The sequence below is a fragment of the Eumetopias jubatus genome, unplaced genomic scaffold (assembly GCF_037043125.1).
Source record: "Eumetopias jubatus isolate StellerSeaLion01/CBP00866 unplaced genomic scaffold, mEumJub1_p1.0 scaffold_14, whole genome shotgun sequence".
NCBI lineage: Eukaryota > Metazoa > Chordata > Mammalia > Carnivora > Otariidae > Eumetopias > Eumetopias jubatus.
The window spans coordinates 76,227,430-76,249,592 of record NW_028274820.1 but is presented as its reverse complement, the minus strand read 5'-3'; the positions used below and the strand labels follow the sequence as shown (position 1 = coordinate 76,249,592).

At 37.0% G+C, this 22,163-nt stretch overlaps 1 protein-coding gene across 1 annotated transcript in view; it reads right to left on the bottom strand.

The window, feature by feature from the left end:
* CFTR (CF transmembrane conductance regulator) overlaps positions 1 to 22,163 on the bottom strand; it is a 140,779-nt gene that overhangs the window by 80,298 nt on the left and 38,318 nt on the right. The window contains exons 10-11 of the mRNA XM_028104872.1: positions 21,335 to 21,517; positions 13,986 to 14,177 (exon numbers count right to left, since the gene is read on the bottom strand). Of these exons, the coding sequence (XP_027960673.1) occupies positions 13,986 to 14,177; positions 21,335 to 21,517 (375 nt within the window). The remainder of the gene's footprint in view (positions 1 to 13,985; positions 14,178 to 21,334; positions 21,518 to 22,163) is intronic.

Genomic DNA, 22,163 nt, shown 5'->3' with positions numbered 1-22,163 from the left:
GGAAGGACCCTAGACCACTGTCTAAATCTAACTGACTCTTAGAAAGCCATCTGGGAGTCTCTGAACCAATATCAGTTAATAAGTAAGTCTCACATCCTCTAAACATAAATCTGCTTTAGTATCGTGCCACACTCAATGATCCACGGGAAGCTACCTGTGGAAGAACACAAACTCCGTGAGTAAAGGATTTCATGTATAGCAACTGGGGCCACTGTTCAGTTCCACTGCGTACAACAGTGGTCTGTAGGCATAGCTCACAACCACCACAATACCCCCCCCAAAATTGGCAAAGGATATGAAATCAGAATGGCAAACAAACATGAAAGTATGTATAACCTCACCAGTAATCAGGGTACTACAAATTAGGGGGGAAAAAGAGATAGGACTTTTTACAAAATAGAATGGCAAAAATTAAAGTATCAATAACAAGAAGTTTCAATGATGTGAATCAATGGGAACACTCATAAAGGACTGGTGGTAGTATAAATTGGTGCAACTACTTTAAAGTGCAACTTGGCAGTATCTAGTAAAATTTGAAATGTACCTATGTACCCAAAAACACCTCAATCCAATTGCTAGATATCTACTCCAGAGAAATTCTTGCAGACGTGCAAAAAGAAATATTCAAAGATTTTCATTGCAGTATCATGTAAAATCTTGGAACAATCTAAATGTTCATCAGTAGCAGAATGAGTAAATAAATGTGACATAGGAATATAAGGATGAAATAAATTTCCACATATAAGTAGCATGGCTAGACCTCAAAAAGGTAGTAGGAACAAAGAAACCAAGTTGAAGAATGATGTGTGGAAAATCTACCACTTACATAAATTTAAAGCCACCCAAACAAATCTCTTAAATATTGTTTATTGATAAGTACATGTAAACATAGCTGTAAATTCAATTAAATGGATCAGAAAAGTACATATCACATTCATCATAGTGATTTCTTGAAGGTTGGGGATTTGTGAAAAAATGGTGGAAAGATTTGCTTAAAAATTCTACTTCGAATTTGTCTAGCCCCCTAACAAAGCAGTCAGAAAACAGGGATGTTGTCATATAATTGTTTCCTATCCAGAATGGATACTGGGATACAGACTATCTTTCAAAAAGCATGAAAATAAAAGATTCCCGCATCTGAAAAAAGTTGAGGTTCTGAGCTAGCATATTGGCTTCCTTTTCTGAACGGAAGCCATTTATGAAGAGAAATGTATAAATGTGGATAATTTAATAAGTTTCTCAAAGAGTGTAATTCATAGGAAACAGCTGAGATTGAAAGGAAACAAAATAGTTGAGATAGACTGAATAGAATTGTGAATAAGCTCATTATTTTAAGATCAAATAAATTAGTAATACCAATATCCTGTTGCTCATATGAGTACTTGCTCTGATTGCCTAGTTTATTGTCATTTGTAGATTTCTTTATTAGTGTTTGGCTTTTTCTATTTGGTTAAACATAAAATTCTTTTGTATACGGTATTAAACATTTATCTTTGCTGACTACTAAGGGCACTCGAATCTGATAATATGTTTATCTTGAGGGTGTTGGTTTTTAGCCTTCACAGATTTTCTTTTACGTGAAAATTATAAACTGAAAAAAGAATTGTACCGCTTGGTACTCTTGAGTTTGACAAGCACTGTAAGGGCATGTGTTACTTAGAGAAGACTCGCACAGAGAGACAAATGCTATTTCTCCTCACCGGCACACAACTTGAGTTCCTCTGGAGCTATCCATAAAAATTGTTGGAGGAAATCATTCAGTGCCATTAAGATGCTGGGCATGATGTAGCTTCTTATGTAAAAACTGACTACTGAGATTTTTAAATAAAAAACCTAAGCCCTAACATAAATCAAATATAAACTTTTCAACATTCTGTTAAACTTTCTTGTTGAAGGAGACCCTGAAAAACCTTTTTCTGAAGTCCTGCTACACCACCATTTCATTTTTTCATAATTTCCTCAGCACAGTTTATCTATAGATAAAATCAAATATGTTGATCATTGGTTCTCAAAGTGAAGTACATGGACCGATTACTTCAGAATCACCTGGGGAGCTTGTTCAAACTGTTGTACTTACTCTTACTCAGATGAATTAGAGAAGAGCCCAGGAATTTGCATCTTGTGGTTATTCTACCTGCTCATACAGATCCTTACTCTCCTGGCTAACTTCTTTACAATATGCTGGTCAGAAAGGCAAATGCCAACTTCAAAGGATTCTGTGCATATATTAGGTCTGTTTGAGATTGTAAAACACTTAAAAATACCTAGATAAAGAGTATGAGAAAAGGTCAAAGTAATACTATAATAAGTGTGCAATAAAGATTAACTTATTATTAAGAAATGTATAATATACCCAATGTGAAATATGCACTTTTTGCACAAATGTTTATCATTTTACTTTTTAAAAATGCACCGAAACACCACCCTAATATTATTCAACTGAGCCAGACAAACCAGAAGTTGTTAAAAGAGAAATTGCTAATATAAAGCTCACTAACTGACTTGAACATACAACAGAGGAATGATATAGGGTGTCATTACATTAAAGAGAGGGAGAACTTTAAGAAAAGGGTGGAGTGTTACATTTAATGGTTCTTTGCAATTTTGCAATATTTGCTGAGAACATTTGAGCTTCCTGTGACTTTGTAGATATGAGAACATCATAAACCTTGTTTTATGGTTAGCTTATCACTCTTTAGAACAACCTTGACAATATAGCTGCTTGTGGTTAGAGAGAAGGGTGTGAAGCGTGGGTTGAGAGAACGTGAAATTTAGAGGTAATAACATGTAATAAAGCATGTTTTTAACAGTAAATCACTAGACAGTGCCAATGTTATTAATGTTTAATAATTACTAAGCACTGTGCTTTATACACAAGGAAAATGAGCAAGGAGGGAGACAAAAAGAAGTGTTGGGGGAACAGAGAGAAGGGGTAGGGAGAACAGAGGAAGGGAAGGAGAGAATGCGAGAAAGCTAAGAGAGTTCTAGAAAGAGAGCAAAAGAATGAATTTTAACCATTTTTGCACGTAGCTTTTGTAAACATGGATGTTATCTTGAGAGTGTTGAGTAGCTCTACATGATTTATCAACAGAAGTTAACTTCTGCAGCAGTACATACATATGAATGAATTCATAAATTAAAACTTGGAGTTCTGCTTATTAGGAAAGATAATTTGTTGATTACAAGTAGCTGTACATAGAAACACTGGCTAAAGATTAATCTTTGTTAGAAGTTTAAGAAGTGAGAACTTTTTATCAACTTGAAAAATAAAAGCTCTTTTTTCACTGAGATTTGGTACTGACCAAATTTATAGCAGAACACTCAAATTCCAATATAATTTTTATTGCAGCCAACAAAAGTACAAAAAACTATTTCTTTTATGTAATGGCTGTTACAGTCTTGTCACCAGTATTAAACTTTTGTTTAACATTCAGAGATATATATACATATATGGTTTTATGTATGAACTTTTGAGTATATACGTAATTCTGTTAATATCTCTATCCTTCTTTAGTGTTTATTTCTGTATGTATGTAGGTCTGTATTTGTATTTGAAAATAACATAAGCATTTTTAAAGGAAGAACCGTGAAATGCAATGATTTAAGGTGGCCCTGGGTAAATGCTCCCAAGGAAGTAAAGTTAGAAAAGATACTTAAACAAAGAATCTTGTTTCTCTTATTCTGATTGTACATTACATTCATTTAACTTCTGGACTCCAGATTTCAGATTCTCTGAAATGACATTTAAAAGTCTAGTTTTTAAAAGCTTCCTAGACGATTTTGATTCAGTTGGTCTAAGAACTGGCATTTAGGAAGCTGTTAATTCCTTTACTATCTCTTCTAGGTCTACCCAACCAAGACTCTGGGACAAATCCAATGCCTGATAAAGCACTTCTTTCCCAGTACTATGCCGCACATTACTGTGCTATCCTGCGGCTGATCCTGCGCTGGACTTGGTAATTCAGCTCCCAGCTCCCTAGTATCTAAGTCAGCTTTGGAATTCAGTTCCTTAGAACCCGGTCTTCAGCACTCAGTCACCCATTTCCTCTGAAATAATCCCACCATGATCCTTATTCTCTCTCTTTTTAAAGATTTTATTTATTTATTTGAGAGAGAGAGAGAGAGAGAGAGAGAGCACATGAGAGGGGGGAGGGTCAGAGGGAGAAGCAGACTCCCTGCTGAGCAGGGAGCCCGATGCGGGACTCGATCCCAGGACTCCAGGATCATGACCTGAGCCGAAGGCAGTCGCTTAACCAACTGAGCCACCCAGGCGCCCCATGATCCTTATTCTCTTAAGACCTGACTTTGGAGCCCCCGCTGCTCAACTCGCCCCAAGCAGGCTTCCTCCCCTCTGTGGGCTGCCCACCTACTTGGACTTCCATATTTTAAATTCGAGATTATGAGGCATGAAGAAGAGATTCTGCCTCAAGGGGACAGGAAAAGGAGAAGACAATTTGGAAGAGGATCTGGGAAGAAATTTCCTGACTTATTTAAATTTCAAGTGTGTAGTATAGGTGGTTTTCCCAAGATACGCTTATTTAGGACCATGTGGCTTGACATATCATTTCCATGAAAACAAATAGCCTGCAAATAGTCTTCACGACTTGTCATGGAATTCTCAATGCCATTAGGTTACAAGGCTTTGTTATCATAATCTTTCCCTTCACAAATGGCAGATTTACAATCTTAATGGTTTAATGATACTGTTAACATCACAGTGAGATTGATTAGCCTAAAGTTCAAACTTAAAGTTAGCAAAGTTCAATGGGTAAGTCCTTAGAGTCTAATATAGAGTTTGTTTTCTAATAAGCAATAACCCTAATAGAGAACAGAAAAAAGATAAGGAGTCAGAAGACTTGGATTCTCTTGCTGGTCCCATCAATTATGGGTCTTCAACAAGTCCCTTAAAAATTTTACTTTTCTTCAAAATTGGAATGACAGTATTTCATAAACTTCTAACCACAACATCTCCATTATCACCCTCCAATTTGCATATTATATTAGATGAATCTTCCTAAAATGTTGTTTTTATTATGGCACTCCCCCCAGTAAAGAAAAGCTACCGCAGAGGATGCTGGAGACCCATTTGCTCTCCTCCTAGGGTACTTCCCTGTGCTCCCACAAATTACCATGTTTCTCTGACTTCTCTGCAGCTGGAATGCCGGATGAGAATTGGATTTCACCAACTGGATTTACATGAAACACAAAAGTGGAACGGATGAATTCGTCTTTCTGCCTCTTTTGGCTTTTTTTTTTTTTTTTTTTTAAGTGCTGGCACATGGAAGGACAGAAACCATGATCTGACTGTCCTCTCCCAGTTCAGCTATCACGATATACCCCTGTCTTTCCAGACCCCAGTCTTGCTTCCCTACCTAGAGCTCCTGCAGAAGTGCAACCCTCTCTCCTGGCTCCGGGCCCATTTCATTATACACTCTAGCCACAGAGAACTGACTACAGGTCCTCAAATATACAGTGCTCCCTCTGAGCTCTAGGCCTTATACATTCTGTTCTCTTTCTGGAATGTTCTCCCTGTTCTTCTTCACTCAAATGACTCCTATACATCCAACATCTCTCACCTGAGATGTCACTTCCTCCAGGGAAGGCTTGCCTGAATTTCTAAGATCAGATTAAATGCTACTTCTCTGTACTCATTTAAGGATCCTATATTAATCCCTATCATAGAATTAACTAACCAATTCATCAAACTGCTCTGGTTTTTATTTGGTCATCTCCACTAGAATAAAAGCTCCTTAAGGACAGGGATTGTGTCTTGTTCATTAATAATTCCCAGAGTTGGGCAGAGTCCTTAGTTCAATGTTTACACTTACAAATACTTACTAGATGAGTGAATATATATATAAATATTTACTAAGTGAGTGAATATCTATCTACACACACACACACACACACACACACACACACACACACATATATCTATATATCTATCTTTCCCCCCAAATATCTGTAAGTCAAAAATTAATTGCAGACAGAGACCCTTCTTATACTTGCAGGCAGCATCCAGAGCACCTAACATACTACTGTGTCCATAGGAGGAACTCAAATATTTGTTGAAATCAACTTTTTAATTTAGTAAATTTGAATCGAGGCTAGCTAAACCTTCTGAATATAAATTAGGTATTATAGACTTCGTTCTGAAAGACATTAATGGTAATACAATTGCCATTTCGGGGGCTGATTTGTCAAGAGAACACTTGTACTCAGAATTTTTAGAAAAACCGTTTCCCTTCCTACAAAGACCTTTATGAACATGACTGAGTTCTAAGGTTCTGTGAAAATATAAGTGTAAGATCTTCCCTTGATCTTGTTTTATTAGCCATTGTTACAAAGAGGAAAATTCCAAGAGTGCAGGGCTCAGAATCCCAGTTCTTCAGGAGGGATGAAACCTTAGGCATAGACGTAATGATACATCATGGCTTTTACTTTTGGAAAACTTCATGGTTTTTTTGTTTTGTTTTTTAATACGAAAACCTAGCTTAAATATCTTCATTTCATTATTTATTCACGAGATAGCCTAGTCCCAGACCATTACAATTAAATTTTTATAATACTGTTCTGTTGACTTGCCCAAATCTTCCTAAGACAAGCAGTCTTATGGTTATTTTGGTTTTAGAGATGTAAAACTCTCATTTGTTAAGCTAATAATTAATTCCAGAATTTGTAACTTCAATTCCTAAAATCAGGTTCACACTGTTAGAATTCAGCACAGTTTCTCTTTGACGCAAACTCTAAGCAAAGTTGTCACTGGATAACGAGAAAGTGAGAATTCAATGGACCGATGTGTGCAAAGTGCTTAGCACAGCAGAGCTGACATGTGCTTGCTAGACAGATGTTAGCCAGTGTTTATTTTTAAGTTCCAGAGCTCAAATGAAGTGAAATAACAGTTCAGTTCAGGAAACGCTACAGCATTTCTGTTCAGTTCTGGTTCAATGGTTTTATAAAATAAATGTACTTGCTTCATATTACAGTAAATAAATGGCAGTGCTTTCCAACTTAATTACCTATTAGGAGAAAATTACAGGTGGTTCAAGGTGCAGTCATTAAGTGTGGTTTATTCTGGTTTAGGGGACAGAGTTCAATGTGTTTCAAATATCTGTTTTACGTCTCCATTATGTCTTGGCTGCTACTGAATGCAAATGTTAATTCATATAGCCCCTTTTTATTCACAGATCTCTCAGATGAACATTCCTGAATTCTCCTATATTGGTGGACTGACCATCCAAAGGTTAAGCCTCAGTTCATACAGGTTAGTTTTGGCCAGATCTGGATATCCAGAGGTCAAATTCAATTTAATTAGACTTGCGGTATGTGCATGATGGAATTTATTTTCCAGAACAGTCCTTAACTCATTTCTTTGCTTACTTCCCTCCCAAGTTTTTCATTTTTCTTGCCAATTTCCCTCCCAAGTTTTTTTTTTTCCTTTAGCAACTTCTTGCCAATTTTCCTCCTAATTTGTTTTCTTCTAGTGACTTAAAGATGAAAACTGACAAGCAGTGGTGGTAGAGAAAACACACACAGATTTTAATTCTGCAACTTAACATAGTAAATATTTTTATTACAATGCATATGCAATGGCTGCCAAGTCAAATAATGAAGGCCATTTTGCGGTTACAAAAGGATCTCAACAGCTCTGTGGAAACCGATTACATATCCTAAGTCCCTAGCTTCTTCTCATATCCCACGCCCCACCTCCCACCACGCACTATCATAAAAGCCAAACCCAGGTACTTTTACAAGAGAGTGAGTCACTGAATATAGTCAGTCCAACTACCTATTACCCAAACACCAGCCTGCCTAGAATTCTCTTACTGTCAGCTGTGGGGGCTCTGTGGTAGGGTAAGGTATTGGTGAAGTGTAAAAAAAAAAAAAAAAAAAAAAAAAGCAGTATCCTGGAAATAAAAAAAGACAAGAGAACAATGAAATCTGTCCCTCTTTTAATAATGAAACAGGGTTACAATCTCCTTAAGGGATCTTAAGGGATAAGTAAGTTAATAAGGGCCCAGTTACACAGTCCTCTTTTTAAGCTAGCAAAATCTCCAGTGCTGGTTACAAAAGCAAACAAATATTTAGGAGGACCCTCAGGGGTAGTCTGGTTACATGGAAAGAAAAGAATAAGTTAATGGGCACTGGGATATAAAATGGTATCTTAAAAAAAAAACAAAACAAAACAACTCTACATTTGTCTAGGAATCCATGGTACCATCATCTAGATCCAAAGTAGGAAACGTAAAGCAAGACATGGAGACGTTCCTAAAGGAGAACTGAAGGCAAAGGCTCTGCACCTGACTTGCTCCCTCGTGTCTGCACCCTATGAGTCATTCTATCAGCACAGAGCTGTCTCCGTGCCCTTCCCCATGATAAAGTCTTCAAGCTATCCCTCTGAGGGAAGAGTTTTCAACAAACTGAAATCAGAAAACTATGTGAAATATGTTGTGCATGCTGTTTCCTCCCCACGCCAATTTACACCTACCTGCCCGCTCCTAGGACAGCATACATCACTACATACGCAAGTGCTCTGTAGATATTAGAGCTGAACAAAAACACAAAAATGAGGAAGAAAATATCCCATTCTCATCTCCAGTTCCAAGTCTGGCTGGAGCACGTTCAGAAACTGATCAACGCTGGCCATCAAAATGAAAACAGGTGGACTCATGGCTGTTTGTACTGGGCGCCAGGGGCCACAGTGGGGACGCGGCCAGGGCAACTGTGGCGAGCACCAGCCGCTCCACCCTCAGGGACGCTGTGGGTGTGTCGTGGTCCTCCGGTCCAACTCCCCCACGCTCAAAAAAGAAAAACTTCCCTTGGGAAGGCCCCCATTGGCCTCTTCTTGAAAGGTGGGGAACACTTGTTTAACAACGACAAGAAAAATACCAAAATTGGAAACTCTTAAGGACTGAAAATAGAGGAGACCTTTGGTTTTGACTAAGATAGTCCACCACTTCTAATTCCTTTCATTACTCCAGCAGTAACGTCCTCCCACCATGGAATCAGCATCTCCTCCAACCCTGAGACTGCAAGGCTCGGAGCGGAACACATGCTGAGCACAATTCCCGGAATGGCATGCCTACTCCAAAGTACTGCTGAAACACTCACCTCATAAGAATTCACCAGACTGCCTCTCAACGTCCTGCGTGGAATATACCAAAATAAACTTTTAAGAGTCACTGCTCTCAAGCAATTCGCCGTGTAATTGGATAGGTAACAACACACAGGGAATATCCAGCAACAAGAAGAGAAGCAGACACGCTATACATTCAGTGTATTCACTGCATTTGCCAGTCTCAAGTACAAAGAATTTAGGGTGCTGGATGTGTTTGCCTATTATAAGATGACTGGAAAGGCCTAGTTGCAAAAGTCAGCAGGACAGGAGGGAGCAGGCACCCAGAGATCATTAGAAATGAAAACCTGGGGCGCCTGGGTGGCTCAGTCATTAAGCGTCTGCCTTCGGCTCAGGTCATGATCCCAGGGTCCTGGGATCAAGCCCCACATGGGGCTCCCTGCTCTGCAGGAAGCCTGCTTCTCCCTCTCCCACTCCCCCTGCTTGTGTTTCCTCTCTCGCTGTGTCTCTCTCTGTCAAATAAATAAATAAAATATTTTTAAAAAGAGAGAGAAATGAAAAGCTAAGTGTTTTGACAATTTAAGGCAAATGGGAAGAAGAGCCAAGTGTACATTACAAAAGCAAGATGCACGTGATCATCGTTATAACAATTACTTATTCAAGCCTACCTACTGGTGTCCTCCACTGGAAATTTTGTTGGTAAGACCTGTGATCTTTCTGCCTTGATCAGATGTCTCAGTTCTATGTAATTCACCTCCACATGCTTCCTTCCTAAACCCATAGCAATCCTAACTGTCCCCCTTTCCAGTTTCCGTTGTGCAGGGAATCCTTAATCCTAAACCACTGTCTTTCTTCTAATTTCTTCAGAAAAAAAAACCCTCAGTCTTCCCTGAAGGCCCATTTTCCCTGATGCCCTTTCCTTTGGATGGAAATAGTACATAAATATGTACTATTCTTGGTCTCCTCACAGTGCCTCTGCTTAATTTCTGTTTCTTCTTGTCCCTCACAACCATTATCTGGATTACTGAAATAGCTCCTGTTAGTCTCTGCTCTAGTCAGAACAGCAAATACTACTACTATTACTACTACTACTACTACTACTACTACTACTATTACTATTACTACTACTACTATTACTACTACTACTATTACTACTACTACTACTACTATTACTACTACTACTACTACTACTACTACTACTGGCTGTTTTATTTATTAAGTACTATTGGTGTGCCAGAAAAATCTACAAAACTCTACAAAATAAATAATATAATCTCCATATTACAGAGGCTAAAACTCAGTGTATAATAGGATTAAGTAACTTTCTTTAGTAACACAACTCTGTCAGATTTCAAGATACACATTCTTCCTGCCATCCCACAGTTTCAAAATGCACCCACCTTAATTCTGTTTCTCATATTACAGCCAAAGTGATATATGTAAGATGCAAAACTGCCTGCATCCTTCTTCCCCTGATTAAAGCTCGCCAAGACAGATTTCCTGAGACTGGTGTACAAGGCCCCCAGGCCATGGTCCTCTGGGTTCCTTCCTCCCTCCCCACTCAGTGCCCCCCAGTTATACTCTGGTTCTGTGAAGATGCCTGTGGCTCCCTGCACTAGCCAACTGGTTTTCTGTGTTTCTGCTGTTTCTTTTGTCCAGAATACCCTTCCCATTTTTACTCGTCCATCAGACTGTCCACTTTTAGAGAAAGCCTTTCCTGAACTGCTGAGGCAAGCCAAAAGCCCTCAACTGGGCTTCCGCAATGCCCTAAGAATACTTTTATCCCAACACTTGCTCTTTCTGTATGTTTTCCCCCAACCAGCCCATAAGTTATTTGAGGAAAGGGATAATAACGTTTTCATTTTGTACCCGCCCTGACCCCACCACAGTGAACAGTGTCTGGTACAGAGTCATATTTTGGGGTGTGAAAGGCACATAGAAACTAGAATCACCTCCCAACCCCATTGCCATTTCTGGAGCAGGCAACCAATGTGCCTGAACTCCAAACTGTCCAATGCCATCTGTTTTCTTCCATAGAATACTCCAACTTTTGTTGATTGGGTCATGACGAACAACTACCATATTTACAGATAACAACTTTTATCATTTTTTCTTATAACCACTTTCGTCATCATCAAAATTCACATTGATGACTTTTCATGGCCATCATGGTTCCCCATCTTAATTACACCAAGTTCCATCGTATTTCCATAGTAGTCACTAACAAGAACTGACTCTAAGAACATATTTATCTTACACCACACTCTCTAGCAGTATTCTCCACCTCAAAATAAAGTAGAAATGAGATAATATTTACTGAATGGCTAACTTACACCAGATGCTATGTTACGCACCTTATATTTATCCCATTTAATTTTCTCAATAATCCAGTTACAATTTATTCATCAATTTCCCACTTCTTCAGACCAACCTAACCTTCTCTCTACTTTATCGGCAGCTCTAATGTTCTTAATCAAAAAAAATCCTCCAAAGCCATCAGTTTCACTCTTGTCACCACTGGAATTCCACAGTGAGTCATTCTATTAGAGGACATTAGCCTTGTACCTCCTTTGGAGGTTATTCCTTACATCAGGCAGATGGAGATCGATTCCTGTGCTCCCTCTTTTCATTCCTACAGAAATGGCTCTTTCATTTTCTATTAGAGCACCAGTTACATTTCTTATTGATATGTTTCTTTCCCCTGCTGGTCCATGAACCTCTCAAGTATAAGGAACTTATTCTATTCATATTTTTACAAAATGCAGCAAGTCTTAAATGTTTTCAAAATGAAGACTTCTTAACTTTTTCTAGTTTAAAAGTTTATTTGGGCATAAAAGGCCATATATTGAATGTTTGCATTTGTGTTAAATACCCAGAACAGGAAAATTTTAGAGGCAAAAAGTAGATTGGTGGTTGTTTAGAGCCAGGTATGTGTGTGTTGGGGGGCAGGGTAGGTATGAAGAAATGGAAACTGATAGCTAATGACACTTCTCTCAGAGGAGTTGAAGATGTGGTGATGGGTATATGGCCCTGTGAGTATACTAAAAAACACTAACATACACTTTAAAAATAATTTTGAGGTTGGTCATAGAATGAGAAAAGAAAAGAATATGCTCTTCTTGCTCTTATCCTCTTTTCTTTCAATACTTTTAATAGCTTTATTGTGATATAATTCACGTACCATACAAAAGTTCACAAAAACGCCGATCACTATGACATGAACCCTTTAGAAAATGGACTATGTATTTTTCAGCTTGGTTTTCCCACTTAACACAGTATTCAAGTCAGTAAATACTCATTTCATGAATGAGGGACCCACAGCTCTGAATTTATTATTAGTAATATAGCTATGCCCTATTTGGATTAAATATACTTTCATTTGGTGGAATCAAATCACCACTTACAAAATTATTTCTATGAGAAAAAGTATATTCAAAGCAAAAAAGTTAAGCCTACCAGAAACCTTCCAACACCTTTCAATTAATAAATAAAGCCTATGATTTACCTAGCAAGACACAACCACTCCTACATCCCAGTTCCCACCTAGACAAATACCTCTAGTCTCTAAAAACACCCAGATTTTTTTGTTGTTGTTTAATAACAAATCTCCTGAGAGTTTCAACCTCCAGGTTGTGAAATACCATTCTTGGAAGAAGAGCTTTTGAGGAATGAAGAGTATCTTTAAGATAAATCCAATACTTTTTCAGGATGGTTTTTATTTTTATTACGTTTTCATGTATGGAAAATAAGAGAATGGAGCTCTAAAAAACTCCTGTTGAACGGGTCAGTATATACATGGAGAGCCATTTGTACAAGCAGGGATCTCTCTTTTGCAGGAATTGCAGCTTCTATCTAACTGACAATTAGCCTTTTTCTATTTTTCATGCACTGTATTTAAGTTTCATTTTATTCCCACTGCAATTTTTTTTTTCATAAAAGGTGACTTAAAGAAACCCACTAGTGTCAAATGCCACCTATTAAAGATAGTGACTTTGGGGTGTTTTTGTTTGTTTGTTTGTTTGTTTGTTTGTTTTGAGAGGGCACAAGCAGAGGTGGAGAGGAGAGGGAGAGGAAGAGAAGGGCTGGATCAATCATGACCCTTAGATCATGACCTGAGCCAAAATCAAGAGTCAGACGCTTCACCGACTGAGCAACCCAGGTGCCCCAAAGATAGTGACTTTGAATCAAGATCACAATTCAGGCAATACTGGTGATAAGCCTCAAAATGATATATTCTCTGACTTAACATTTACATCAATAATTATTGAACCCTCCACCATACAATTTATGTATTGAATAGCACAAGATCCACACACTGGCTTCACTGGGAATATTTCACATATTTTCAGTTAATTAGCCCATTCCCCAATGTTATTATAAAATGAGTCAATAGTATCATCTTCATTTTTCCTCTGTTTCAGATACAGTCACTAGAAGTCATATGACTACATGTTCAGGCCAGAGGATAAAATATAATCACAATTTTATCTCTGATTCTCTACTGGCAGGTCAATGTTCATTCCATTAGGCTATGGTGGTTATTAAAATTATTAAAATCCTCTCATGTAACTTTGAAGTATCTTTTAAAAAATGCATGCCATATAAATGTCCATTGACGGCATGTGTCACTAATGAGTCAATAAAATTCTCTCCATTTCATAAAGAGTTTTTATTGTAATCATATCAGCCCATCTTTTTAAAAATAAATTGTACCTTCTCTATGTTTTTGTAAGTCTCTTAAAGCAGGGGTCGTATATTTTATTAGTTGATTTTCTCAGAGTAGTTTGCCCATGTTGGAAACTTGATTAATATACATAGACTGACTGATTGAATAGGGGGCTAATTATATACCTTTGGTACTTTGAAGATTTCATATGCATAATCAGAAATATGTCACAGAGTTACTTACCTCCTCCAGTTGGCATGCTTTGATGACACTCCTATATCTATACTCATCATAGGAAATGCCAAAGATGATGTTTTCTTTAATGGTGCCAGGCATGATCCAAGAAAACTGAGAGCAGAATGAAATTCTTCCACTGTGCTTAATTTTACCCTCTGAAGGCTCCAGTTCTCCCATCATCATCATTAGAAGTGAAGTCTGGAAACAAAACCATGGTTCTTAAGTTAAATCATTTGATCAAATCACTCTCAGAATACGCTGCCTCCAACTATCATCCTAAGCAGAGGCATCTGTTCTGATTTTTAAAGGATTCTATATTAATTCATTTGATTCAAAATTTATTAAGCACTTCTTGTTCTGGATATGCTGCTATGCACAAAAGACACAAAGAGGAATAAAAGAAACAATTACAGTGGAGTGTGATAAGTGCTATGGTAGAGGTTCACAGGGATGGAGCACCCGATTCAGATCGTTGGGATGGGTTTGGAGGACGTCAGGGAAAGATTAGTCCGGCTAACATTCGTTGAGTACTCGGGCTATGCTCGTGCTGTTCTATGTGATTTAACTGCATTCATTTATTTAGTTCTCACAATAACCCAACAAGGTAGATTCAATATGATCTTCATCTAACAAAGAAGGGATCAGTTAAAAAAAGATATAGACATAATATTATTTCCATGAGCCCTTCTTAAAGAAACAAGGATAAAATCATCCAAAAGATGACTGAAGAAACTTCACCAAAAGGACTATCAGTGAGCAAAGAATTTGTGAACTAAAATTTAAACTAATGTGGGAATTAGAGTTGAAGAAGAGATTTTAAATACCTTATATGCCCTGACAATAAGAAAAGTTTTAAGTAAAACACAAACAAAACAAAGGAAATGGGGTATAAAGGAAATTTGCTGATTGCCTTGTCAAGAAAAGCTGGAAGTCAAAAGATATCATTTAAACATAACACACTGGGTAACAGAAGCTTAAGCATATTTAACAATACAAAGATAAAGCATTAAGAAAGATAACGCTACTGACTAAAATTGACTAGAAGAAAAGGAGGCAGCAGAGAAAGAAAAAACATTGCTTTTATCAGAGTTCACATCAGGTAATAAAAGAAAGAAAAACCCAAAGACTTAACGTAAAGTTATTATAAATATAACCTCTATGACAAAATAACTCCCCCACCTCTAAAAGTTAGAAGGTCCTAGGGCTCACACCTTGACCCCTTTCCCTTCTTATCCATACTCTGTCCTTTGGAATCTCATCTGGCCTCAAGTTTTTGTACTGCCAGTCCCCACTCTTTGAAATCAGACCTATAATTGCTTCTTGGCCTTTTGGTTAAGATCAAGTGAAACCAGACCTGTATATCCAATTAACATCTCAACTTGGATGCTGAATATGCATTATAAACTTAATGTTCTAAAATTTAGCTCCACCCAAACCAGTTTCTCCTATAATCTTCTCAGGTAATGGTACCTTCAAGCTTCCAGTTACTCAGTTCTTGGACTCATCCTCGACTCTTCCATTTTTTTCATATGCCACCTTCAATCTAATTCTGTGGTATCTTTCTTAGAAACACGTCCTGAATCTGACTACTACTTCCATCACTACTACCTGGATTAAGCCAACATCGTCTCCTGCCCAGTTAGCACAATAGCCTCCTAACTCATCCCCTTGTTTCTGCCCTTGTCTCTCTACAACCTATTTTCAAAGTGGCCCCATCAAAACATAAGTCGAATCATGTTACTTTTCTGCTTAAAACCTTCCGATGGCCTCTCATTTCCTCAGAAAGAAAAGCTTTACTTTTTACAAGCCCCTCTGTAAGGGCCTTGAGGCTCTTTTGCAAGAGCCCAAGTAATGGTCTAGCCCGCATTACTCCTCTGACAGCTCTACGCTCTACGGCTGACTCTGTGCCAACCCCACTGACCTCCTTGCTGTTCCATGAAGGGTAGGGGCCCAGTTCCCTTTCGAGGCTTTGCTCCGCCCTCTCTCTACAAGACTTCTGCAGGTAGCCACATGACCTTGGCCCTCACCTCCTTCAAGTCTCTGCTCGAATGTTACCTTTCAGTGTGGCCTTCTCTATCTCCCCTACTTAAAATTGCACCCCATCACCAATCTTCTCTCTGCTTTATCTTTATAGCATTTCCCATCAGGTGATAGCCCATATACTCATTTTTTGTTTGTTTGTCTCCCACTAGACTGTGAGCTCCTTGGATGGGGATGAGAATATGTTGTAGGTTTTATTCACTACTATATCTTTAGGGCCCAGAATAATACTTGGCACAAAGTAGCGACTCAATAAATTTGTTAAATGATATAATTTAATAATATGACACACTATATTAAATTATAAGGGCTCAATAACTTTAAAAATGAATTACTGTTATATAAGAAACAAGCCAATGGGGGAGACAAACCCTGAGAGACTATGGACTCTGAGAAACAAACTGAGGGTTCTAGAGGGGAGGGGTGTGGGGGGATGGGTTAGCCTGGTGATGGGTATGAAAGAGGGCACGTACGGCATGGAGCACTGGGTGTTATACACAAACAATGAATCATGGAACACTACAAAAAAAAAAAACTAGTGATGTAATGTATGATGATTAACATAACATAATAAAATAAAAAAAATAAAAGACACAAGCCAATGGAACAGAAATAAAACTATAAACCAGAACCATATTCAATAAAGGTGGCATCTAATATCAGTGGGGAAAGATGGATTATTCAATAAATGGTGTCGGACGCTGGAACGCCATCCGGAGGGCAAACAAAAAAATTGTGTCCACACCTCATACTATATTTATGACGAATTCCAAATAGGTCAAAGAAAAAGTACAAAAACAGGACCTTAAAATCCTTAAAGAAAACACTGGGGGATGCCTAAAGGGGAAAAAGAAAACAACTGTGGAGTTAAGAAAGCCTTTCTATATCTCAAAATCCAGAAGTCATAAAATAAAAGATAAATTAAACCACATTAAAAAAAAAAACTTGTGCATAGAAAACAAAAGAAAAAAAGTGCAAAACTGAAGTAAATATTTGCAACTTAGAACACACAAAAGAATAATTTCTCTAAAGAAGTGATTCTAAAATCAAAAGGAAAAAGAAAGCAAACCCATTAAAAAATGTACCAAGTATGTGAACAGTTATTTCACCAAAAATGAAAGTAGAGGAAGCCTTTAAACATATGAAAAGATATTGTAGTTTATTCATAATAAGAGAAACACAAAAATACATGGATATGCCACTTCCTTCTAGAATAAGACTGGAAAAAATTTAAAAATTAGATAACATCATCTGCTGGTGATGCTATGGAGAAATCCACACTTTTATATAGATCATATGGTACACACATAGGTTAGTGCAATCTTCAGGGACAGAAGCTCAATGAATACACAAATGCTTTACCACTTCTAGGAAGCTATCCTACTGATACACTTGCAGATGTGCTAAATGGCATGTGTGCAAGAATATTTACAGTGTAATTTTTGTGTTAGCAAAACACTGGAAACAACCCAAATATCAATCAATTGATGACTCATTACATTATACAACATCCACCTGTACAGTAGAACACTATGCAGTTATATATATATATATATATTCAAAATATATATATATTCAATATATATATATTCAAAAATATATATACAAAATATATATATTCAATACAAAATATATATATATATTCAAAAAATTAAGAGTGGCTACCTGGGCTGGGGGACAGAATGGTCGAAAGTGGAAAATAGAGCAGAGACAGAGTGAAAGGGAAATTTCTCCAGTTTTTATATATTTTAATTTTCTAGAGTTTTTAATTGTCAGTTAAATTATAATAAATAATAATATCAGCTAAAATATATTAGGGAGAAGGCAGGATTTGGTAACAGACATCTTCGTGATATTGATTTCAGTATATTTTATAATTTTTGTTATATGAAGGAAAAAATCTAAAATATTTTATTTCTGTGTAAAATCCTTTTGTATAAAAATTAAAGCTAGAAGCAATATTTATTTTTTAAATATTTTAGAAGCAATATTTTAATATAGTACAGCTTTATAAACCCAAACAATGGAAAAGATCTGCCTATCCATGTTAAATCTATATAATATTGATACTATATACATATTAATATTAATGTTGATGTTAATACTTATTAATATAATACAAATATAAAAATAATTATATATAAAATATATAAAAATTACTTATCAATATTTTGGTATTTTGAGAGATAGGACATTAAGTGAAACCATCACTGAACATATATATGTATATATATACACACACACCAAAATGTTAATAAAACTTCACAGATATTTGTATTTTATTTTAAATGTAAACAAAAGTAGGCACTGATAGCTATTCTACACATCTTTTGCTCAGTTACTATAAAACCACGCTAAAATCTAGTACCAGGGAAAGGCCAGGAGGGATGACAGAAACTATGTGGTGTCAGGGGTTGTCAGCAAGGCCACAGAACTCCTTCAGCTGTGGTGCAGACAACGGAAGAAATGAAAATCCCCCCCGCCCCGCCCTGGGGGAGATGCCACAAGCCAGCCTTCAGTCAAGGGTACCCAGTGGTGCAGACTCTTAAACCGATTTTGCTTAATTAAAATAATTCACAGAAGTTTCATAAATGAAAGACAATGTAGATTAGAACAAAAGAATCTGTTTTCTCAAAGATGTTCAATGAAATAAATGTGTGTCAGGCACTAGGATAGTCCTCGGAATACAGAATAAAGACAAGGGTCCCTTACAGTCTAAACAATTATAACAGGAAAGAGGGATAAAATTAAACCTGACCTTAGTGTTTTAAGAAAATAACATATGTTAATATATATATATAAATTGTTGTAACTTTGGAAAATCTAGAGATACAAAATACACCCAAAATCTCAGAGATAGCAACTTGATCCATAAATGTCCTTCCAGACACACGTATACATATATACATGCTTTTATAAAACACAAGTCATTATGGATGTGACATTTTGTAACTTGCTCTTTCTTAACAGCATATCATACATATCCTTCACGGTCATTTTTAACATCCTTTTTACTGACTGAATAACATGCCATTCTATACACCAGTATTTATCTAACCAATTCCCTAATATAGACATTTAGGGGCCACTCCAGTTTTTGGATATGGTAACAATGTTGTGATGAATATCTTTATGCTATAAAATCTCTGCAAGTATACCAGGCTAAGTCATACAAGTAAAAGAATTATTTGGTTGTCTTGTGATAGGACTTGTCTTCAAATGTTAATATCTGCAACTATTCAACTTTATATGTTAGCTAGATCTTCGGTCCAGTCGATTATAAAACACCCCATTCCTAATACTGTGAAAAGGCTCCCTCCTGGATTGAGCTGCCAAGCCCTCAGAAGAGTTTGATTGACCCTAAGGAACCACTGCCTTCCTCTGACTCGGTCTTCAGAGCTACTTTCCAGAAGATGCAACTGCAACTCCAGCCAGCAATTATCTGCTCATCAATTCTTTTTTTTTTTTTTAAATTTAATGGATGAGGAGTTGCTTCTTTTTTTTTTAAGGGTCAGAGGGAGAAGCAGACTCCCCGCTGAGCAGGGAGTCTGATGTGGGACTCTATCCCGGGACTCCAGGATCATGACCTGAGCCGAAGGCAGTCACTCAACCAACTCAGCCACCCAGGTACCCTGCTCATCAATTCTTAATAGAATTGCCTGAAATTTAATTGCTGGTAAGTCTTGTAATTGGTGAATCCAAAGCTATTTTTGTACACCTTTCAAAGAAGTAACTTTAAACATATAAACACAATTTTAAAAATTATATGAAACATAATTACCTCCCACTAGCAAACTTTCTTGTTTAGACCATCTATAATTTGCTGATGAACAACTCCTCCTATGGTTATCTTTTTATTTTAATAGTGAAAATTGCTACTAATATTATATAAGAAATAGAAGGAAAAAATGATACTTAAAAGGAGGAACAAGTTCTAAGAAGAGAATACACAAGTACAGCTACTTTGTTTAAAAAGCCTGTTTCACATGTAGAAAAACAGAACTGGAAAGAGAAATAAGCAAACTGTATTACTAGCATTGCGGACACCAAATTCAATGACTAGACATATTCTGCAGCATTTTGTTTCCCAAGTTTCAAATTAAATTCTTCAAAAATATGGTTCTTTCTATATATTAATGAATGTCTTTCAGAAATGTTTCTTAATTTCTACTTTTATTTACATTTTTATCTTACAGTAGCAGTGCCCCATCTTTTCTTCCTTCCTTCCTTCCTTCCCTTTCATCCTTGAGTTCAACTCTTTAGCTGTTTTTGCTTTTTAACATGTAAATTTTTGTCAGACGTATCTCTAAATATTCTTGGCTTATAATAAGTTGGGGTGGGGGTAGGGAGTAGGAAACGGACCAGCATTGAATAAATTAACATTCCTATGTATTTCTTTCAAAAATTTATTCCACTCAGTAATTTTTCCTCATAATAAATCCTAAGCAAGTCTGAGTCCATTCTCTAAAATCCTGAATCAACAAAATAGGGACCTTCTGCCTGTGTGGTTCTGAGGTTAAAACTACACCATGATTTCCCTGGACTAGCTCTGAAAAAAAATGTCTATGCCAAAGATTGGTAAAAATGAATGGTTCATTTATTCGATAAAGTTACTGAATGTCGACCATGTATAAGACACTTTGTTGACTTATATGTGAAATCTAAAAAACAAAAGGAGAGAATAAACAAACAAAAAGCAAAAAAAGACCCATAAATACAGAAAACAATCTGATGTTTGCCAGAGGGGAGAGGTGTGGGGGGATGGGCAAAATGAGTAAAGGGGTGTGAGAGATACAGGCTTCCGGTTATGGAATGAATAAGTCACATGGATGAAAGGTACAGCAAAGGGAATATATCCAATGGTATTGTAATAGCGTTGTATCGTGACAGACGGTAGCTACATTTGTGAGCATAGTGTAATGTATAGAAGTGTTCAATTGTTATATTGTACGCCTGAAATTAAGGTAACATTGGGTGTCAACTATGCTCCAATTTAAAAAAAGAAAAGAAGAAAAAAATTTAATAAATGTAAAAATCAGCACATGCATGGGGGCAGGGGGAAAGACACTGTGTTGTGTGCCATGTACCACATAAAGATGCAGAAGAAAACGTCACTGAAGTAATATGAAGAAAAAAAAAAGACTAGAGAATATTATCAGTGGAATAATTTACATAAGGGACACTATATACAGGTGTTCTCCTACTCCCGATGTAAGAATTTCTCCAACATACCCTCTTACACTACAGACAAACTAGGAAAAGAAAGAAATGCACGCCAAATTAAGTTCTCGACAGTGAGGAAGAGAAGACATTACCTTGCCTGCCCCAGTAGATCCAGCAACTGCCAACAACTGTCCTCTTTCTATATTGAAACTGATGTCTTTCAGGACAGGAGCACCAAGAAGTGAGAAGTTGCTGAAGAAGAGGCTGTTATCACCATTGGAAATTTTTCTGTCGTTACTGTTTTGTTTTGCTTTCTCGAGTAATTCCCCAAATCCCTGAAAAACAAAAATATAGAAAATACAAAGGTAGGTTTTTCAGGTATTTTCAATAGATATTTCTTTTATGTATATGAAAAGCACATGGCATCTGATCCATTCTTTATTTTTTTTTTAAGATTTTATTTATTTACTGACAGAGAGAGAGAGAGTACAAGCAGGCAGAGCAGCAGACAGAGGGAGAGGGAGAAGCAGGCTCTCCGCGGAGCAAGGGGCCCGATGCGGGGCTCGATTGCAGGACCCCGGGATCATGACCTGAGCCGTAGGCAGACGCTTAATGACTGAGCTACCCAGGCGCCCCACCTGATCCATACTTTATAGCATGTAATTATATAATATATGAGTTCTAGAGTACATGATACAAAACACTGAAAATTTTAATAAAGCATTTAATGGAAACATAATTTCAATATCCTAGATTGTCACTCACCATTTAATTAAATTAAACTTAATTTAATATTGAAGAAAACATGTACCTTCTTCTATAGGCTAAGCAAATAAATATTATCGAATCCCCAGGACAATAATAACATTGGAGGTAGATTTTACAATCTCTTTCAAAGTGGTAGACTTTGTGACTCAGAGGTGAAATGACTAAAGTTGGCCAGAGTGAAATTACAACCCAACCTGAACCTCTCTTCTAACA